We start from the raw sequence: 21721 nt of genomic DNA on the forward strand, positions 1-21721 counted from the left end.
GCTGGGTACAGGGCAAGAACTAGGCGTGGGGTGCTGGGTTCAGGTCAGGAACTAGGCGTGGGGTGCTGGGTACAGGGCAGGAACTAGGCGTGGGGTGCTGGGTACAGGGCAAGAACTAGGCGTGGGGTGCTGGGTACAGGGCTGGAACTAGGCGTGGGGTGCTGGGTACAGGGCAGGAATCAGGCGTGGGGTGCTGGGTACAGGGCAGGAACTAGGCGTGGGGTGCTGGGTACAGGGCAGGAACTAGTTGTGGATTGCTGGGTAAAGGGCAGGAACTAGGCGTGGGGTGCTGGGTACAGGGCAGGAACTAGTTGTGGATTGCTGGGTAAAGGGCAGGAACTAGGCGTGGGGTGCTGGGTACAGGGCAAGAACTAGGCGTGGGGTGCTGGGTTCAGGTCAGGAACTAGGCGTGGGGTGCTGGGTACAGGGCAGGAACTAGGCGTGGGGTGCTGGGTACAGGGCAAGAACTAGGCGTGGGGTGCTGGGTACAGGGCTGGAACTAGGCGTGGGGTGCTGGGTACAGGGCAGGAATCAGGCGTGGGGTGCTGGGTACAGGGCAGGAACTAGGCGTGGGGTGCTGGGTACAGGGCAGGAATCAGGTGTGGGGTGCTGGGTACAGAGCAGGAACTAGGCGTGGGGTGCTGGGTACAGGGCAGGAACCAGGCGTGGGGTGCTGGGTACACGGCAGGAACAAGATCTGGCTGCAGCAAAACACTGGAATGAGGAGGACCTAAATACCCTCTCAGGTCCTGACAAAAGGCCATAGAGCCTCCAGAAAAATAGGCCAGATATATACACCGTCCCCCAGATTACAGGTCCGATATATACACCGTCCCCCAGATTACAGGTCCGATATATACACCATCCCCCAGATTACAGGTCCGATATATACACCATCCCCCAGATTACAGGTCTGATATATACACCGTCCCCCAGATTACAGGTCTGATATATACACCATCCCCCAGATTACAGGTCCGATATATACACCATCCTCCAGATTACAGGTCCGATATATACACCATATATAGAGCCTCCAGAAAAATAGGCCAGATATATACACCGTCCCCCAGATTACAGGTCCGATATATACACCGTCCCCCAGATTACAGGTCCGATATATACACCGTCCCCCAGATTACAGGTCTGATATATACACCATCCCCCAGATTACAGGTCTGATATATACACCGTCCCCCAGATTACAGGTCCGATATATACACCGTCCCCCAGATTACAGGTCCGATATATACACCGTCCCCCAGATTAGAGGTCCGATATATACACCGTCCCCCAGATTACAGGTCCGATATATACACCGTCCCCCAGATTACAGGTCCGATATATACACCGTCCCCCAGATTACAGGATCCATATATACACCATCCCCCAGAAGACAGGTCCGATATATACACTGTCCCCCACATTACAGGTCCGATATATACACCATCCCCCAGATTACAGGTCCGATATATACACCGTCCCCCAGATTACAGGTCTGATATATACACCATCCCCCAGATTACAGGTCCGATATATACACCATCCCCCAGATTACAGGTCTGATATATACACCGTCCCCCAGATTACAGGTCTGATATATACACCATCCCCCAGATTACAGGTCCGATATATACACCATCCTCCAGATTACAGGTCCGATATATACACCATCCCCCAGATTACAGGTCCGATATATACACCATCCCCCAGATTACAGGTCTGATATATACACCGTCCCCCAGATTACAGGTCTGATATATACACCATCCCCCAGATTACAGGTCCGATATATACACCATCCTCCAGATTACAGGTCCGATATATACACCATCCCCCAGATTACAGGATCCATATATACACCGTCCCCCAGATTACAGGTCCGATATATACACCATCCTCCAGATTACAGGTCCGATATATACACCATCCCCCAGAATACAGGTCCGATATATACACTGTCCCCCACATTACAGGTCCGATATATACACCATCCCCCAGATTACAGGTCTGATATATACACCATTCCCCAGATTACAGATCCGATATATACACCATCCCCAGATTACAGGTTCCATATATACACCGTCCCCCACATTACAGGTCCGATATATACACTGTCCCCCACATTACAGGTCCGATATATACACCATCCCCCAGATTACAGGTCTGATATATACACCATTCCCCAGATTACAGATCCGATATATACACCATTCCCCAGATTACAGGTCCAATATATAAACCGTCCACCAGATTACAAATCCGATATATACACCGTCCATCAGATTACAGGATCCATATATACACCGTCCACCAGATTACAGGATCCATATATACACCGTCCACCAGATTACAGGTCCGATATATACACCGTCCACCAGATTACAGGTCCGATATATAAAACGTCCACCAGATTACAGGTCCGATATATACACCGTCCACCAGATTACAGGTCCGATATATAAAACGTCCACCAGATTACAAGTCCGATATATACACCGTCCACCAGATTTCAGAATCCTTATATACACGGTCCACCAGATCACAGGATCCATATATACACCGTCCACCAGATTACAGGATCCATATATACACCGTCCACCAGATTACAGGATCCATATATCCACTGTGCTCCAGATTACAGGTCCGATATATACACTGTCCTCCAGATTACAGATCTGATATATACACCGTCCCCCAGATTACAGGTTCCACATATACATCGTCCACCAGATTACATGATCCATATATATATACAGTCCACCAGATTACAGGTGCCATATATACACCATCCCATGGATTACAGGTTCCACATATACACTGTCCACCAGATTACAGGTTCAATATATACACCGTCCACCAGATTACAGGTCCGATATATACACCTTCCCCCAGATTACAGGTTCCATATATACCTTCCACCAGATTACAGGTTCCATACATACACCATCCCCCAGATTATAGGTTCCATATATACACCTTCCACCAGATTACAGTTTCCACATATACACCTTCCCCCAGATTACAGGTTCCATATATACCTTCGACCAGAATTACAGGTTCCATACATACACCATCCCCCAGATTATAGGTTCCATATATACACCGTCCACCAGATTACAGGTTCCATATATACACCGTCCACCAGATTACAGGTTATATATATACACCGTCCACCAGATTACAGATTCCACATATACACCGTCCCCCAGATTACAGGATCCATATATACACCGTCCACCAGATTACAGATTCCATATATACACCGTCCCCCAGATTACATGTTATATATATACACCGTCCACCAGATTACATGTTATATATATACACCGTCCACCAGATTACATGTTATATATATACATCGTCTACCAGATTACAGGTTCCACATATACACCGTCCACCAGATTACATGTTATATATATACACCGTCCACCAGATTACAGATTCCATATATACACCGTCCACCAGATTACATGTTATATATATACACCGTCCACCAGATTACAGATTCCATATATACACCGTCCACCAGATTACATGTTATATATATACATCGTCTACCAGATTACAGATTCCATATATACACCGTCCACAAGATTACATGTTATATATATACACCGTCCACCAGATTACAGGTTCCACATATACACCGTCCCCCAGATTACAGGATCCATATATACACCGTCTCCCAGATTACAGGTCCGATATATACACCGTCCCCCAGATTACAGGTCCGATATATACACCGTCCCCCAGATTACAGGTCCGATATATACACCATCCCCCAGATTACAGGTCCGATATATACACCATCCTCCAGATTACAGGTCCAATATATACACCATCCCCCAGATTACAGGTCCGATATATATACCGTCCACCAGATTACAGGCTCCATATATACACCGTCCCCCAGATTACAGGTCCGATATATACACCGTCCCCCAGATTACAGGTCTGATATATACACTGTCCCCCAGATTACAGGTCCGATATATACACCGTCCACCAGATTACAGGCTCCATATATATACACCATCCCCCAGATTACAGGTCCAATATATACACCGTCCCCCAGATTACAGGTCCGATATATACACCGTCCCCCAGATTACAGGTCCGATATATACACCATCCCTGAGATTACAGGTCCGATATATTCACCATCCCCCAGATTGCAGGTCCAATATATACACCGTCCCCCAGATTACAGGTCCGATATATACACCATCCCCCAGATTACAGGTCCGATATATACACCATCCTCCAGATTACAGGTCCGATATATACACCATCCCCCAGATTACAGGTCCGATATATACACCATCCCCCAGATTACAGGTCCGATATATACACCGTCCCCCAGATTTCAGGTCTGATATATACACCGTCCCCCAGATTACAGGTCCGATATATACACCGTCCACCAGATTACAGGCTCCATATATACACCGTCCCCCAGATTACAGGCTCCATATATACACCGTCCCCCAGATTACAGGCTCCATATATACACCATCCCCCAGATTACAGGTCCGATATATACACTGTCCCCCAGATTACAGGTCCGATATATACACCGTCCCCCAGATTACAGGTCCGATATATACACCGTCCCCCAGATTACAGGTCCGATATATACACCGTCCCCCAGATTACAGGTCCAATATATATACCGTCCCCCAGATTACAGGTCCGATATATACACCGTCCCCCAGATTACAGGTCCGATATATACACCGTCCCCCAGATTACAGGTCCAATATATACACCGTCCCCCAGATTACAGGTCCCATATATACACCGTCCCCCAGATTACAGGTCCAATATATATACCGTCCCCCAGATTACAGGTCCAATATATATACCGTCCCCCAGATTACAGGTCCGATATATACACCATCCCCCAGATTACAGGTCCGATATATACACCGTCCCCCAGATTACAGGTCCAATATATACACCGTCCCCCAGATTACAGGTCCAATATATATACCGTCCCCCAGATTACAGGTCCAATATATATACCATCCCCCAGATTACACGTATCCTTGCATTAATAGGAAATTTTCAATCTCTTTGCAGTTTTTCCTGCTCACTTTTTTTAAACGTTCAACAAAATACATCGAGTTTCCTCTCCTGGGAGAGTTACAGCATTTCTCTTCCACTAAACAAATACACATTCATCAGCTCTACTCTTCTGTCTCCTAGGCTGAGCCCTCCTGACACCTGAGCAGAGACCTCCTCTGTCTCCTAGGCTGAGCCCTCCTGACACCTGAACAGAGACCTCCTCTGTCTCCTAGGCTGAGCCCTCCTGACACCTGAACAGAGACCTCCTCTGTCTCCTAGGCTGAGCCCTCCTGACACCTGAGCAGAGACCTCCTCTGTCTCCTAGGCTGAGCCCTCCTGACACCTGAGCAGAGACCTCCTCTGTCTCCTAGGCTGAGCCCTCCTGACACCTGAACAGAGACCTCCTCTGTCTCCTAGGCTGAGCCCTCCTGACTCCTGAACAGAGACCTCCTCTGTCTCCTAGGTTGAGCCCTCCTGACTTCCGGGAAGAGACCTCCTCTGTCTCCTTAGCTGAGCCCTCCTGACACCTGAGCAGAGACCTCCTCTGTCTCCTAGGCTGAGCCCTCCTGACTCCTGAACAGAGACCTCCTCTGTCTCCTAGGTGGAGCCCTCCTGACACCTGAACAGAGACCTCCTCTGTCTCCTAGGTGGAGCCCTCCTGACTCCTGAACAGAGACCTCTTCTGTCTTTTAGGCTGAGCCCTCCTGACTTCCGGGAAGAGACCTCCTCTGTCTCCTAGGCTGAGCCCTCCTGACACCTGAGCAGAGACCTCCTCTGTCTCCTAGGCTGAGCCCTCCTGACACCTGAACAGAGACCTCCTCTGTCTCCTAGGCTGAGCCCTCCTGACACCTGAACAGAGACCTCCTCTGTCTCTTAGGCGGAGCCCTCCTGACACCTGAACAGAGACCTCCTCTGTCTCCTAGGTGGAGCCCTCCTGACACCTGAACAGAGACCTCCTCTGTCTCCTAGGTGGAGCCCTCCTGACTCCTGAACAGAGACCTCCTCTGTCTCCTAGGTGGAGCCCTCCTGACTTCCGGGAAGAGACCTCCTCTGTCTCCTAGGCTGAGCCCTCCTGACTCCTGAACAGAGACCTCCTCTGTCTCTTAGGTGGAGACCTCCTGACACCTGAACAGAGACTTCCTCTGTCTCCTAGGTGGAGCCCTCCTGACTCCTGAACAGAGACCTCCTCTGTCTCCTAGGCTGAGCCCTCCTGACTCCTGAACAGAGACCTCCTCTGTCTCCTAGGCTGAGCCCTCCTGACTCCTGAACAGAGACCTCCTCTGTCTCCTAGGTTGAGCCCTCCTGACTTCCGGGAAGAGACCTCCTCTGTCTCCTAGGTGGAGCCCTCCTGACACCTGAACAGAGACCTCCTCTGTCTCCTAGGTGGAGCCCTCCTGACTCCTGAACAGAAACCTCTTCTGTCTTTTAGGTTGAGCCCTCCTGACACCTTAACAGAGACCTCCTCTGTCTCCTAGGCTGAGCCCTCTTGACACCTGAACAGAGACCTCCTCTGTCTCCTAGGCTGAGCCCTCCTGACACCTGAGCAGAGACCTCCTCTGTCTCCTAGGCTGAGCCCTCCTGACACCTGAACAGAGACCTCCTCTGTCTCCTAGGCTGAGCCCTCCTGACACCTGAACAGAGACCTCCTCTGTCTCCTAGGCTGAGCCCTCCTGACACCTGAGCAGAGACCTCCTCTGTCTCCTAGGCTGAGCCCTCCTGACACCTGAGCAGAGACCTCCTCTGTCTCCTAGGCTGAGCCCTCCTGACACCTGAACAGAGACCTCCTCTGTCTCCTAGGCTGAGCCCTCCTGACTCCTGAACAGAGACCTCCTCTGTCTCCTAGGTTGAGCCCTCCTGACTTCCGGGAAGAGACCTCCTCTGTCTCCTTGGCTGAGCCCTCCTGACACCTGAGCAGAGACCTCCTCTGTCTCCTAGGCTGAGCCCTCCTGACTCCTGAACAGAGACCTCCTCTGTCTCCTAGGTGGAGCCCTCCTGACACCTGAACAGAGACCTCCTCTGTCTCCTAGGTGGAGCCCTCCTGACTCCTGAACAGAGACCTCTTCTGTCTTTTAGGCTGAGCCCTCCTGACTTCCGGGAAGAGACCTCCTCTGTCTCCTAGGCTGAGCCCTCCTGACACCTGAGCAGAGACCTCCTCTGTCTCCTAGGCTGAGCCCTCCTGACACCTGAACAGAGACCTCCTCTGTCTCCTAGGCTGAGCCCTCCTGACACCTGAACAGAGACCTCCTCTGTCTCTTAGGCGGAGCCCTCCTGACACCTGAACAGAGACCTCCTCTGTCTCCTAGGTGGAGCCCTCCTGACACCTGAACAGAGACCTCCTCTGTCTCCTAGGTGGAGCCCTCCTGACTCCTGAACAGAGACCTCCTCTGTCTCCTAGGTGGAGCCCTCCTGACTTCCGGGAAGAGACCTCCTCTGTCTCCTAGGCTGAGCCCTCCTGACTCCTGAACAGAGACCTCCTCTGTCTCTTAGGTGGAGACCTCCTGACACCTGAACAGAGACCTCCTCTGTCTCCTAGGTGGAGCCCTCCTGACACCTGAACAGAGACCTCCTCTGTCTCTTAGGTGGAGACCTCCTGAATCCTGGGCAGAGGCCACCTCTGTCTCCTAGGTGGAGCCCTCCTGACTCCCGGGAAGAGACCTCCTCTGTCTCTTAGCTCGAGCCCTCCTGACTCCTGGGCAAAGACCTCCTCTGTCATCTAGGTGAAGCCCTCCTGACTCCTGGGCAGAGACCTTTTCTGTCTCCCAGGTGGAGCCCTCCTGACTCCTGGGCAGAAACCACCTCTGTCTCCTTGGTAAAGCCCTCCTGATTCCTGGTCAGAGACCTCCTCTGTCTCCTAGGTGGAGCCCTCCTGACTCTTAGGCAGAGACATCCTCTGTCTCCTAGGTGGAGCCCTCTGGACTCCTGGGCAAAGACCCCCTCTGTCTCACAGGTGGAGCCCTCCTGACTCCTGGGCAGGGACCATCTCTGTCTCCTGGGTGAAGCCCTCCTGACTCCTGGGCAGAGACCACCTCTGTCTCCTGGGTGAAGCCCTCCTGACTCCTGGGCAGGGATCACCTCTGTCTCTTAGGTGGAGCCCTTCTGACTCCCGGGCAGAGAAGTCCTCTGTCTCCTAGGTGGAGCCCTCCTGACTCCTGGTCATATACCTCCTCTGTCTCTTAGCTGGAGCCCTCCTGACTCCTGGGAAAAGACCCCCTCTGTCTCACAGGTGGAGCCCTCCTTATCCCTGGTTATAGACCTCCTCTGTCTCCTAGGTAGAGCCCTCCTGACTCCTGAACAGAGACCTCCTCTGTCTCCTAGGTGGAGCCCTCCTGACACCTGAACAGAGACCTCCTCTGTCTCCTAGGTGGAGCCCTCCTGACTCCTGAACAGAGACCTCTTCTGTCTTTTAGGCTGAGCCCTCCTGACTTCCGGGAAGAGACCTCCTCTGTCTCCTAGGCTGAGCCCTCCTGACACCTGAGCAGAGACCTCCTCTGTCTCCTAGGCTGAGCCCTCCTGACACCTGAACAGAGACCTCCTCTGTCTCCTAGGCTGAGCCCTCCTGACACCTGAACAGAGACCTCCTCTGTCTCTTAGGCGGAGCCCTCCTGACACCTGAACAGAGACCTCCTCTGTCTCCTAGGTGGAGCCCTCCTGACACCTGAACAGAGACCTCCTCTGTCTCCTAGGTGGAGCCCTCCTGACTCCTGAACAGAGACCTCCTCTGTCTCCTAGGTGGAGCCCTCCTGACTTCCGGGAAGAGACCTCCTCTGTCTCCTAGGCTGAGCCCTCCTGACTCCTGAACAGAGACCTCCTCTGTCTCTTAGGTGGAGACCTCCTGACACCTGAACAGAGACTTCCTCTGTCTCCTAGGTGGAGCCCTCCTGACTCCTGAACAGAGACCTCCTCTGTCTCCTAGGCTGAGCCCTCCTGACTCCTGAACAGAGACCTCCTCTGTCTCCTAGGCTGAGCCCTCCTGACTCCTGAACAGAGACCTCCTCTGTCTCCTAGGTTGAGCCCTCCTGACTTCCGGGAAGAGACCTCCTCTGTCTCCTAGGTGGAGCCCTCCTGACACCTGAACAGAGACCTCCTCTGTCTCCTAGGTGGAGCCCTCCTGACTCCTGAACAGAAACCTCTTCTGTCTTTTAGGTTGAGCCCTCCTGACACCTTAACAGAGACCTCCTCTGTCTCCTAGGCTGAGCCCTCTTGACACCTGAACAGAGACCTCCTCTGTCTCCTAGGCTGAGCCCTCCTGACACCTGAGCAGAGACCTCCTCTGTCTCCTAGGCTGAGCCCTCCTGACACCTGAACAGAGACCTCCTCTGTCTCCTAGGCTGAGCCCTCCTGACACCTGAACAGAGACCTCCTCTGTCTCCTAGGCTGAGCCCTCCTGACACCTGAGCAGAGACCTCCTCTGTCTCCTAGGCTGAGCCCTCCTGACACCTGAGCAGAGACCTCCTCTGTCTCCTAGGCTGAGCCCTCCTGACACCTGAACAGAGACCTCCTCTGTCTCCTAGGCTGAGCCCTCCTGACTCCTGAACAGAGACCTCCTCTGTCTCCTAGGTTGAGCCCTCCTGACTTCCGGGAAGAGACCTCCTCTGTCTCCTTGGCTGAGCCCTCCTGACACCTGAGCAGAGACCTCCTCTGTCTCCTAGGCTGAGCCCTCCTGACTCCTGAACAGAGACCTCCTCTGTCTCCTAGGTGGAGCCCTCCTGACACCTGAACAGAGACCTCCTCTGTCTCCTAGGTGGAGCCCTCCTGACTCCTGAACAGAGACCTCTTCTGTCTTTTAGGCTGAGCCCTCCTGACTTCCGGGAAGAGACCTCCTCTGTCTCCTAGGCTGAGCCCTCCTGACACCTGAGCAGAGACCTCCTCTGTCTCCTAGGCTGAGCCCTCCTGACACCTGAACAGAGACCTCCTCTGTCTCCTAGGCTGAGCCCTCCTGACACCTGAACAGAGACCTCCTCTGTCTCTTAGGCGGAGCCCTCCTGACACCTGAACAGAGACCTCCTCTGTCTCCTAGGTGGAGCCCTCCTGACACCTGAACAGAGACCTCCTCTGTCTCCTAGGTGGAGCCCTCCTGACTCCTGAACAGAGACCTCCTCTGTCTCCTAGGTGGAGCCCTCCTGACTTCCGGGAAGAGACCTCCTCTGTCTCCTAGGCTGAGCCCTCCTGACTCCTGAACAGAGACCTCCTCTGTCTCTTAGGTGGAGACCTCCTGACACCTGAACAGAGACCTCCTCTGTCTCCTAGGTGGAGCCCTCCTGACACCTGAACAGAGACCTCCTCTGTCTCTTAGGTGGAGACCTCCTGAATCCTGGGCAGAGGCCACCTCTGTCTCCTAGGTGGAGCCCTCCTGACTCCCGGGAAGAGACCTCCTCTGTCTCTTAGCTCGAGCCCTCCTGACTCCTGGGCAAAGACCTCCTCTGTCATCTAGGTGAAGCCCTCCTGACTCCTGGGCAGAGACCTTTTCTGTCTCCCAGGTGGAGCCCTCCTGACTCCTGGGCAGAAACCACCTCTGTCTCCTTGGTAAAGCCCTCCTGATTCCTGGTCAGAGACCTCCTCTGTCTCCTAGGTGGAGCCCTCCTGACTCTTAGGCAGAGACATCCTCTGTCTCCTAGGTGGAGCCCTCTGGACTCCTGGGCAAAGACCCCCTCTGTCTCACAGGTGGAGCCCTCCTGACTCCTGGGCAGGGACCATCTCTGTCTCCTGGGTGAAGCCCTCCTGACTCCTGGGCAGAGACCACCTCTGTCTCCTGGGTGAAGCCCTCCTGACTCCTGGGCAGGGATCACCTCTGTCTCTTAGGTGGAGCCCTTCTGACTCCCGGGCAGAGAAGTCCTCTGTCTCCTAGGTGGAGCCCTCCTGACTCCTGGTCATATACCTCCTCTGTCTCTTAGCTGGAGCCCTCCTGACTCCTGGGAAAAGACCCCCTCTGTCTCACAGGTGGAGCCCTCCTTATCCCTGGTTATAGACCTCCTCTGTCTCCTAGGTAGAGCCCTCCTGAGTCCTGGGCAGAGACCTCCTCTGTCTCTTAGCTGGAGCCCTCCTGACTCCTGGGCAGAGACCTTTTCTGTCTCCCATGTGGAGCCCTCCTGACTCCTGGGCAGAAACCACCTCTGTCTCCTGGGTGAAGCCCTCCTGACTCCTGGGCAGGGACCACCTCTGTCTCTTAGGTGGAGCCCTCCTGACTCCTGGGCAGAGACCTTTTCTGTCTCCCATGTGGAGCCCTCCTGACTCCTGGGCAGAAACTACCTCTGTCTCCTGGGTGAAGCCCTCCTGACTCCTGGGCAGGGACCACCTCTGTCTCTTAGGTGGAGCCCTCCTGACTCCTGGGCAGAAAAGTCCTCCTTCTCTTAGGTGGAGCCCTCCTGACTCCTGGGCAGAGACCTCCTCTGTCTCTTAGATGGAGACCCCTTGACACCCAGGCAGAGACCCCTCCTGTCTCTTAGGTGGAACCCTGTTGACTCCTGGGCAGAGACATCCTCTGTCTCCTAGGTGTAGCCCTCCTGACTCCTGGGCAAAGACCTCCTCTGTCTCCCAGGTGGAGCCCTCCTGACTCCCAGGCAGAGACCATCTCTGTCTCCTAGGTGGAGCCTTCCTGACTCCTGGGCAGGCACCACCTCTGTCTCTTAGGTGGAGCCCTCCTGAATCTTGGGCAGAGACCTCCTCTGTCTCTTAGATGCAGCCCTCTTGATTCCTTGGCTGAGACCCCCTCTGTCTCTTAGGTGGAGCCCTGTTGACTCCCGAGCATAGACATCCCCTGTCTCTTAGGTGGAGCCCTCCTGACTCCTGGGCAAAGACCACCTCTGTCTCCTGGGTGAAGCCCTCCTGACTCCTGGCCAGAGACCTCCTCTGTATCTTAGGTGGAGCCCTCTTGACTCCTGGTCACAGACCTTCTCTGTCTCCAAAGTGGAGCCCTCCTGACTCCTGGGCAGGGACCTCCTCTGTCTCTTATCTGGAGCCGTCCTGACTCCTGGGCAGAGACCTTTTCTGTCTCCCATGTGGAGCCCTCCTGACTCCTGGGCAGAAACCACCTCTGTCTCCTGGGTGAAACTCTCCTGTCTCCTGGGCAGGGAGTACCTCTGTGTCATAGTTGGAGCCCTCCTGACTCCTGGGTAGAGAAATCATCTGTCTCTTAGGTGGAGCCCTCCTGACTCCTGGGCAGAGACCTCCTCTGTTTCTTAGATGGAGCCTTATTGACTCCTAGGCAGAGACCCCTCTATCTCTTAGGTGGAGCCCTCCTGACTCCTGGACAGAGACCTCCTCTGTCTCCCAAGTGGAGCCCTCCTGACTGCTGGGCAGAGACCTCCTCTGTCTCTTAGGTGGAGCCCTCCTGACTCCTGGGCAGAGACCACCTCTGTCTCCTAGGTGGAGCCCTCCTGAGTCTTGGGCAGAGACCTCCTCTGTCTCTTAGTTGGAGCCCCCTCCTGACTGCTGAGCAGAGAGGCAGAGACCTCCTCTCTCTCCCAGGTGGAGCCTCCTGACTCAAAGGCAGAGACCACCTCTGTCTCCTAGGTGGAGCCCTCTTGACTCCTGGACAGAGACCACCTCTGTCTCTTTGGTGGAGACCTCCTGACTCCCGGGCAGAGACATCCTCTGTCTCCAAGTTGGAGCCCTCCTGACTCCCATGCAGCTACCTCCTCTGTCTCTTAGGTGGAGCTCTCCTGACTACTGGGCAGAAAACTCCTCTGTCTCTTAGGTGAAGCCCTCCTGACTCCTGGGAAGAGACCTCCTCTGTCTCTTTGTTGGAGCTCTCCTGACTGCTAGGCAGAGAGGCAGAAACCTCCTCTGTCTCCTAGGTGGAGCCCTCTTGACTCCTGGGCAGAGACTCCCTCTGTATGTTTGGTGGAGCCCTCTTGACTCCTCGGCAGAGACCCCCTCTGTCTGTTTGGTGGAGCCCTCCTTTCTCCCATGCAGAGACCTCCTCTGTCTCTTAGGTGGAGCTCTCCTGTACTGGGCAGACAACTTCTCTGTCTCTTAGGTGGAGCCCTCCTGACTCCTGGGCAGAAACATCCTCTGGCTTTTAGGTGGAGCTCTCCTGACTCCTGGGCAGAGCTCTGGACCCTACTCCTGTCTCTAATAAAAACCCTGCACATACCTGTCCAATTAGGGTTTTGTTTGTAAAATCCCTGTTCCCAGGATTGGAGACTTCATCCCTCCCAAGTCTCTATGAAGTCTCCAGACTCCAAGTCCCAAAACTGGGTTTTATTAACTTGCGGAAACTGAAAAAAATGGTTTCTTTTGAATGAAAAATGGACCCTAGAGCCCCTCAGCTTGCCTGGATGAGAACCCATGGCAGGGCACAGCATTGTCCCCCCTGCCCCTACTGACCCTAAAAAATGAGTGCTCATATTGCTGAGCTGTACAGTATGTGTCCGTACTCCATGTGTCCATACTCCATGTGTCCATACTCCATATGTCTGTACTCCATGTGTTCGTACTCCGTGTGTCCATACTCCATATGTCTGTACTCCATGTGTTCGTACTCCGTGTGTCCATACTCCATATGTCTGTACTCCGTGTGTCCATACTCCGTGTGTCCATACTCCATGTGCCTGTACTCTGTGTGTCTGTACTCTGTGTGTCCATACTTCATGTGTCCATACTCCATGTGTCCGTACTCCGTGTGTCCATACTCCGCGTGTCCATACTCCATGTGTCCGTACTCTGTGTGTCTATGCTCCGTGTGTCCGTACTCCATGTGTCCGTACTCTGTATGTCCGTACTCCGTGTGTCCATACTCCATGTGTCCATACTCCATGTGTCCATACATTCCGTGTCACTCGGACATGCTGAGTGTTTCCTGCAGCCGTGGTGTATGCAGCTACATCTTGCTAGATTTTTTCTTGTCTGGATATTTGATTAAGCTTGACTTTCTCAGAAGGTCTATAAACATAAAATATTTTTGGTTCTATTCATGAAAGTCTAAAAATAATGTTTTGTATTTTTTCATGGAAAACACGGATTGCAACATCTTGTCTATTAATAGGGCTGCTCTGAGAACTTCTCTGATTGGGTTTCCTCTCAGTTCCAATAATCTCATAAAATCCTGCCTACAGAGACTCCAGATTATTTATGGTTTATAAAGACTTTTTGATTCTTGTTTCCAATTTTCAACAACAATTTAAATGGCGAGATAATAGTTTTAAAAAATTGTCTCTTCACCTTTCTTCTACTCCAAACATTATGAGGATCAAGGATATTGCTGGTGGGGGTTGGAGGGTGTTTGTGGTGTCATCTAGGAAGTGCATTATAACTATTAGGAATGGCGATAGGATGGAAAATGAAGACATTGGGATAAGACACATGGTGGGGGTGGTCATGGCGGTCATGGCAGTGAAGGTGGTCATGGTGGTCATGGCGGTCATGGCGGTGAAGGTGGTCATGGTGGTCATGGCGGTGATAGTGGTCGTGGATTGATGCTGGCAGCAATGGTAAAGGTAACTGTGATGGGGATGGCATGGAAGTCAGCTGAAGTACTAATGATGGTCTGCTGAAAGTAATGATGGAGCTGGAATGGTAGTGGAGGTGAAAGCACTGATGATAATGAAGATCTTGGTGTGGTTACAGTCTTGGTGTCAAGGAATTGGAGGCAATTGTGTTGGTGGTGTAAGGTAGTTGGTGGTCAGGAACGCAGTAATGGGGAGATTGGGGATGCTGGTTTTCTGAAGTCATTGATGGACAATGTGAAGGGGATGGTAGAATAAGGGTTGTTGTTTGTAGGAATGCAATGATTGTAATGGAGAAAGTGGTAGGGTGACCTGGTGCCAATGTAGTGATGGTGGTAAAACACTATTGGTGGAGGTGTGATGGCAATGTTGGTGTTTCCTTTTTTTGGAAAGGCAGTGATAGCAAGTGTAATGGTGCTGGTCTTCAGGCAGACAGGGATAGTGGTGGGAAAGGCAATGATGGTGACAGTATTGGTGAAGATACCAGTAGCGGTGGGGATGCTCAGGACAGCTAGTAAACATGGATGGTCAATCCACACCCTATTTATTATATGCTCAAAACAGGTTGTAAGTGGGTGCTGCAACCATACCAGAGACCTCCTGCAAACATCTCTCATGAATATACAATCAAATAAATAAGTCATCACAGCAGTCAGCACATCCCTAAATGCGATGGGACATGACTTGAGAAAAGGGGACAAGCTCCCTGAAACATTGCTATTGTGTGAAATCCCTGGTGTTTCTGACAGTCCCTCTGTTTTCCTATTACACACTGACCACACTAGGCATGAGAGTACAGCATGGTCAGTTCTCTAGCTATGCTGGGAACTCAGCCTGCTCTCCTCCAATCATCAGATTCATCCTGACACCCCTACCCCCTGCACAGCAATTCACTGGGAAGGTCAGTGTGCTGCTGTTTCTCCTCCATCACCTCTCTATGCTGATGAGAACAGAGGAAAAGTGATCACTGATAAAGAAGGGAAAAGTTATTTATAATGTTATATAAATATATATATATATATATATCTATCCTCGTGTTCTGCCTTTCATTTCTAGTTTAAACTGAATGGGTTGTTTTACAGGGCGAGGGCTCACATCTACTTATTTCTAAGGTCTCTGTGGGGATTCATATATCCTGGTGATGGTTCTGCTAGAATAATAATGGCTGGTAGTGGAGGTGCCGAGGTAGGCAGTGATGGTGACAGTGAAGGGTGATAGTAGTGTTGCTAATCAGATAGGCAGTGATGGGAACGATTCTTATTGGACAATAGTGGTGGTGGACTGGTAGTGCTGGTATTGAGAAAGGAAGTGGTGGTGATGGTGATAATAGGGTGACAGCAATATTAGTGGATCCAATAGAAGTGCTGTTGATGAAGGAAGTGGTGGTCTGTAGGGTGACAGTAGTGATTATGGATTCGGTAGAGGTAATATTGACAAACGCAGTGATAGAGGAGGTGAAGGTGTGGAAACAGTAACAAGATGGAAATGGTATTCTTGAAGGCAGTGATGGTGGATTAGGAGGTAGGCCCAAAGTTAATGGGCCTGCCTCTTAATTGGCCATCTTGGAGCATCCAGGTTGCCGGCTGGTATCCACAGTTGGATTATCTCAGTGGCCGTATATATGGGTGACGCATATGGGGTTGGATAGCCCTAATGGTCCTGTGGGTGAATAGAGCTGTGGAGGGGAACCCTGTTGACTGGGTCTTCGATTTTATGACTATTAGGCATTAATAGTAGGTGGATCTTGCTTTTGTTTTTTGTCTGTTGTCGCTAAACAGGCTCTTTTGAACCCAGTTTGTGGGTTGGTCTTAATATACCACAATGCATTCTAATGTTTGGCTGTCTGCTAGGATCCCGATTATTGCGATCCTTGGGGAAGGTTTTGAAACATCCTCAAGAGGAACCAGCAAGTATATTAGGTAAACCATTGGTATTAAACAAAGGGACATGTATGTGTTTTTTTTTCATATATGTATACACACATATATTTGGGGATATATTTAAGGGATAATTATAAAAGACATTCTTTATAGACCATAGATAATCCCAACAACATACTGCCTCTTCATTCAATCTATGAATATAGTATGCGGGACAACCCATTAACTTGCTCGTGCAGCGTCCCTTGCCTCATAATTACTAAGGTGGGATTCCAACATCCAGATCTGCCTCCTTGCCTGGACCTCCAACATTTTTCTTTACTTTTCTTTTGGGCATATTTAGGTTAGTGGGAATTGTAAAAACTGTATATGTACATTTGGGCAGAATATAATATGTGTTAACAATATATGTTCTTATATTCGTGGACATTCATCTCTATCTCCTGATGAAGTGGTTAAATCCAAGAAATGCGTCTAGTTTTCGAGAATCTGAATATGTATTTTGTATTATATTTGAGATGTATTGCAAGTTTAAATACAGGAATGTGGTTTTAGACATTACATTTTATGTTAAGAATACTTTTTAAGTGTTCGTGTACAAATAAACTATGTTTTAACAGAACAATTGTGTTGTGCCCGAATAATCCCACCAGGTCAAATGCTTGGTTAATTCAAATAAAATAGGGATGTGGCACGTTTTGGGCCATTTGTATTGAGTTGTGAAGGCAGTGATAGTGGATTTGAACGTTGGGTGACATTAGTGGTAGATCTGGTCCTAGTGGTGCTGCTGAAGGTTGTGATGGTGAGAGTAAGGTAGCGGGACATTAATGATGGTGGAACTAGTAGTGGTGGTATTGAAAAGGTGGCAATGGTAGAGGAGGAGTTCAGGTCACAGTAGTGGTGGTGGTATGAAGGAAATCAGTAAGTGTGGAGGTGGAGGCAGCGTGAAAATAGTGGGGATGGCACTGAGGAAAGCAGTGATGGTTGGGTAGGGTTACAGTGGTGGTGGTATTGTTGAAGACAGTGATGGTCGAGGTGGGGCTTGGAGCAATGGTAGATGTAGAAATAGGGTGACAGTGACGGCGGTAGTACTGAAAAATAAAGTAATGGTGGAGGTAAAGGTACAGGGGCAGAAGTGGTGGTAGTACAGAAGAAGGAAGCAATGGTGGAGGTGAAGGTACAGGGACATTAGTGGTGGTAGTAAGGAAGAAGGAAGCAATGATGGAGGTAAAAGTACGGGGCAGTAGTGGTGGTAGCACGGAAGAAGGAAGCAATGGTGGAGGTGAAGGTACAGGGACAGTAGTGGTGGTAGCACGGAAGAAGGAAGCAATGGTGGAGGTGAAGGTACAGGGACAGTAGTGGTGGTAGCACGGAAGAAGGAAGCAATGGTGGAGGTGGAGGTGAAGGTACAGGGGCAGTAGTGGTGGTAGCACGGAAGAAGGAAGCAATGGTGAAGGTATAGGTACAGGGACAGTAGTGGTGGTAGCACGGAAGAAGGAAGCAATGGTGGAGGTGAAGGTATAGGGACATTAGTGGTGGTAGTATGGAAGAAGGAAGCAATGATGGAGGTGAAGGTACAGGGGCAGTAGTGGTGGTAGTACAGAAGAAGGAAGCAATGGTGGAGGTGAAGGTACAGGGGCAGTAGTGCTGGTAGTAAGGAAGAAGGAAGCAATGGTGGAGGTGAAGGTACAGGGACATTAGTGGTGGTAGTAAGGAAGAAGGAAACAATGGTTGAAGTGAAGGTACAGGGGCAGAAGTGGTGATAGTATGGAAGAAGGAAGCAATGATGGAGGTGAAGGAACAGGGGCAGTAGTTGTGGTAGTATGGAAGAAGGAAGCAATGGTGGAGGTGAAGGTACAGGGGCAGTAGTGGTGGTAGTACAGAAGAAGGAATTAATGGTGGAGGTGAAGGTACAGGGACAGTAGTGGTGATAGTATAGAAGAAGGAAGCAATGGTGGAGGTGGAGGTGAAGGTACAGGGGCAGTAGTGGTGATAGTATGGAAGAAGGAAGCAATGGTGGAGGTGAAGGTACAGGGACAGTAGTGGTGATAGTATGGAAGAAGGAAGCAATGGTGAAGGTGAAGGTACAGGGACATTAGTGGTGGTAGTATGGAAGAAGGAAGCAATGGTGGAGGTGAAGGTACAGGGACAGTGGTGGTGGTAGTACAGAAGAAGGAAGCAATGGTGGAGGTGAAGATACAGGGGCAGTAGTGGTGGTAGTACAGAAGAAGGAAGCAATGGTGGAGGTGAAGATACAGGGGCAGTAGTGGTGGTAGTACAGAAGAAGGAAGCAATGGTGGAGGTGAAGATACAGGGGCAGTAGTGGTGGTAGTACTGAAGAAGGAATCAATGGTGATGGTGAAGGTACAGGGACAGTAGTGGTGGTAGTACAGAAGAAGGAAGCAATGGTGGAGGTAAAGGTACAGGGACAGCAGTGGTGGTAGTACAGAAGAAGGAAGCAATGGTGGAGGCGAAGGTACAGGGACAGTAGTGGTGACAGTATGGAAGAAGGAAGCAATGATGGAGGTGAAGGTACAGGGTAGTAATGGTGGTAATATGGAAGAAGGAAGCAATGGTGAAGGTGAAGGTACAGGACAGTAGTGGTGGTAGTATGGAAGAAGGAAGCAATGATGGAGGTGAAGGTACATGGTAGTAATGGTGGTAATATGGAAGAAGGAAGCAATGGTGAAGGTACAGGGACAGTGGTGGTGGTAGTACAGAAGACGGAAGCAATGGTGGAGGTGAAGATACAGGGGCAGTAGTGGTGGTAATACTGAAGAAGGAAGCAATAATGGAGGTGAAGGTACGGGGTAGTAATGGCGGTAATATGGAAGAAGGAAGCAATGGTGAAGGTGAAGGTACAGGGACAGTGGTGGTGGTAGTACAGAAGAAGGAAGCAATGGTGGAGGTGAAGGTACAGGGACAGTGGTGGTGGTAGTATGGAAGAAGGAAGCAATGATGGAGGTGAAGGTACAGGGACAGTAGTGGTGGTAGTACAGAAGAAGGAAGCAATGGTGGAGGTGAAGGTACAGGGACAGTAGTGGTGGTAGTATGGAAGAAGGAAGCAATGGTGGAGGTGAAGGTACAGGGACAGTAGTGGTGGTAGTATGGAAGAAGGAAGCAATGGTGGAGGTGAAGGTACAGGGACGGTGATGGTGTTGGTATTCAGGAATGCAGCAATGGTGATGGTGGAGGTGGTACTAGTGGTGAGGTAAGGAGACCAATGGTACCAGCAGCTGGCAAGCTTTTTAAGGCACCAGATAAAGGCACATTATAACGACTGAGGACTGGCCATTATGTAAACACCCATTAAAAATAGAGACCCAATGAAAGCATACACTGTGATTCCTGGAATGGTTTTAGCTGTCTGTCACCATTAACAACACTGCTCTTAGCAGAGGGGTCAGTGTCGATTAGCACACAACAAAAAGCCAAAGAAAATTGCGATGGGAAACAGAGAACCTGAAGAAAATACAAGAAAATGACATGAAAGGCACAAAGTGACCAATAATCACAGCCACCCATCGTTTCTTTCTGATCTTGTTCCTTCTCTGTGCCCTGGACCATTCACTGCAAACATACTAATGGAATCCTAATAACAGTCTACAGCTCCCACTGAGGAGAAAGACAGGGACACCGCAGGGGCCCACACACACTGCTAAAAGACCGACAGAGAGAGCTAATTGAGTGCTGGGCACAGTGGCCAAAGAACAATGTGAGCACCAGGAGGGCTCCGGGGTACAGACTGCAATACAAAGAGGATTATGGGAGTGAGAGTGATGGTTAAACTATGAGACAGAAAAGATATGAGAGAGCAACTATGGTAGGAAGTGAGACTGAGGAGACAAAACCTAAGAAAGAGACCACCAAGAAGCAAATAACGAAGAAATACTTTGAGAGTAAGGAGACAGAAGAGATAGAACCCAAGAAAGAGATCACCAGGGAGAAAATAACGAAGAAATACTACAAGATTAAGAGAGACAGAAGAGATAGAACCCAAGAAAGAGACCACTAGGGAGCAAGTAATGGAGAAATACTACGAGAGTAAGAGAGGCAGAAGAGATAGAACCCAAGAAAGAGACCACCAGGGAGAAAATAACAAAGAAATACCACAAGAGTAAGAGAGACAGAAGAGATAGAACCCAAGAAAGAGACCACCAGAGAGCAAATAATAGAGAAATACTACGAGAGTAAGAGAGGCAGAAGAGATAGAACCCAAGAAAGAGACCACCAGGGAGCAAATAACGAAGAAATACTACGAGAGTAAGGAGAGAGAAGAGATAGAACCCAAGAAAGGGACCACCAGGGAGCAAATAATGAAGAAATACTACAAGAGTAAGAGAGACAGAAGAGATAGAACCCAAGAAAGAGACCACCAGGGAGCAAATAACGAAGAAATACTACGAGAGTAAGGAGACAGAAGAGATAGAACCCAAGAAAGGGACCACCAGGGAGCAAATAATGAAGAAATACTACAAGAGTAAGAGAGACAGAAGAGATAGAACCCAAGAAAGAGACCACCAGGGAGCAAATAACGGAGAAATACTACGAGAGTAAGAGAGACAGAAGAGATAGAAACCAAGAAAGAGACCACCAGGGAGCAAGTAATGGAGAAATACTACGAGAGTAAGAGAGACAGAAGAGATAGAACCCAAGAAAGAGACCACCAGGGAGCAAGTAATGGAGAAATACAACGAGAGTAAGAGAGACAGAAGAGATAGAACCCAAGAAAGAGACCACCAGGGTGCAAATAACGAAGAAATACTACAAGAGTAAGAGAGACAGAAGAGATAGAACCCAAGAAAGAGACCACCAGAGAGCAAATAATAGAGAAATACTACGAGAATAAGAGAGACAGAAGAGATAGAACCCAAGAAAGAGACCACCAGGGAGCAAGTAATGGAGAAATACTACATGAGTAAGAGAGACAGAAGAGATAGAACCCAAGAAAGAGACCACCAGGGAGCAAGTAATGGAGAAATACTACATGAGTAAGAGAGACAGAAGAGATAGAACCCAAGAAAGAGACCACCAGGGTGCAAATATTGGAAAAATACTACAAGAGTAAGAGAGACAGAAGAGATAGAACCCAAGAAAGAGACCACTAGAGAGAACATAGGAGAGAGATCTGAGGAGGGACAGCAGGCTCACAATAGATGCTGAGTGACAGCTAGACAAGTGTATGGAAGACAGAGAAAGGATTTTTTTTTAAAAAATGACAAAAATTGAGATCAGTGCTAAATATCTGGAGATGAGAACAGAAAGAAAAAGCTGGAGGAACCTGCAAGTCTGTGAAAAGGATAAAGTTAGTCTTTATTTTCTGAT

General features: G+C 50.1%; 1 protein-coding gene across 2 annotated transcripts in view; it reads right to left on the reverse strand.

Annotated features, from left to right (window-relative positions):
- The window catches only part of LYPD1 (LY6/PLAUR domain containing 1), a 99069-nt gene that overhangs the window by 69863 nt on the left and 7485 nt on the right, over nucleotides 1-21721 (reverse strand). Inside the window, exon 2 of one of the 2 annotated variants that reach the window (XM_089665502.1) lies at nucleotides 13404-13953. The exons of the other annotated variant lie outside the window; for it this stretch is intronic. Coding sequence (XP_089521628.1) covers nucleotides 13415-13840 — 426 coding nt within the window. The 5' untranslated portion in view covers nucleotides 13841-13953 and the 3' untranslated portion in view covers nucleotides 13404-13414. Of the gene's footprint in view, nucleotides 1-13403; nucleotides 13954-21721 lie in introns of those variants that run through there. 2 annotated transcript variants of the gene reach the window in all.

The sequence above is a fragment of the Staurois parvus genome, unplaced genomic scaffold (genome assembly GCF_062004578.1).
Source record: "Staurois parvus isolate SC_StPar_1 unplaced genomic scaffold, SC_StPar_1.0 ptg002221l, whole genome shotgun sequence".
Taxonomy (NCBI): domain Eukaryota; kingdom Metazoa; phylum Chordata; class Amphibia; order Anura; family Ranidae; genus Staurois; species Staurois parvus.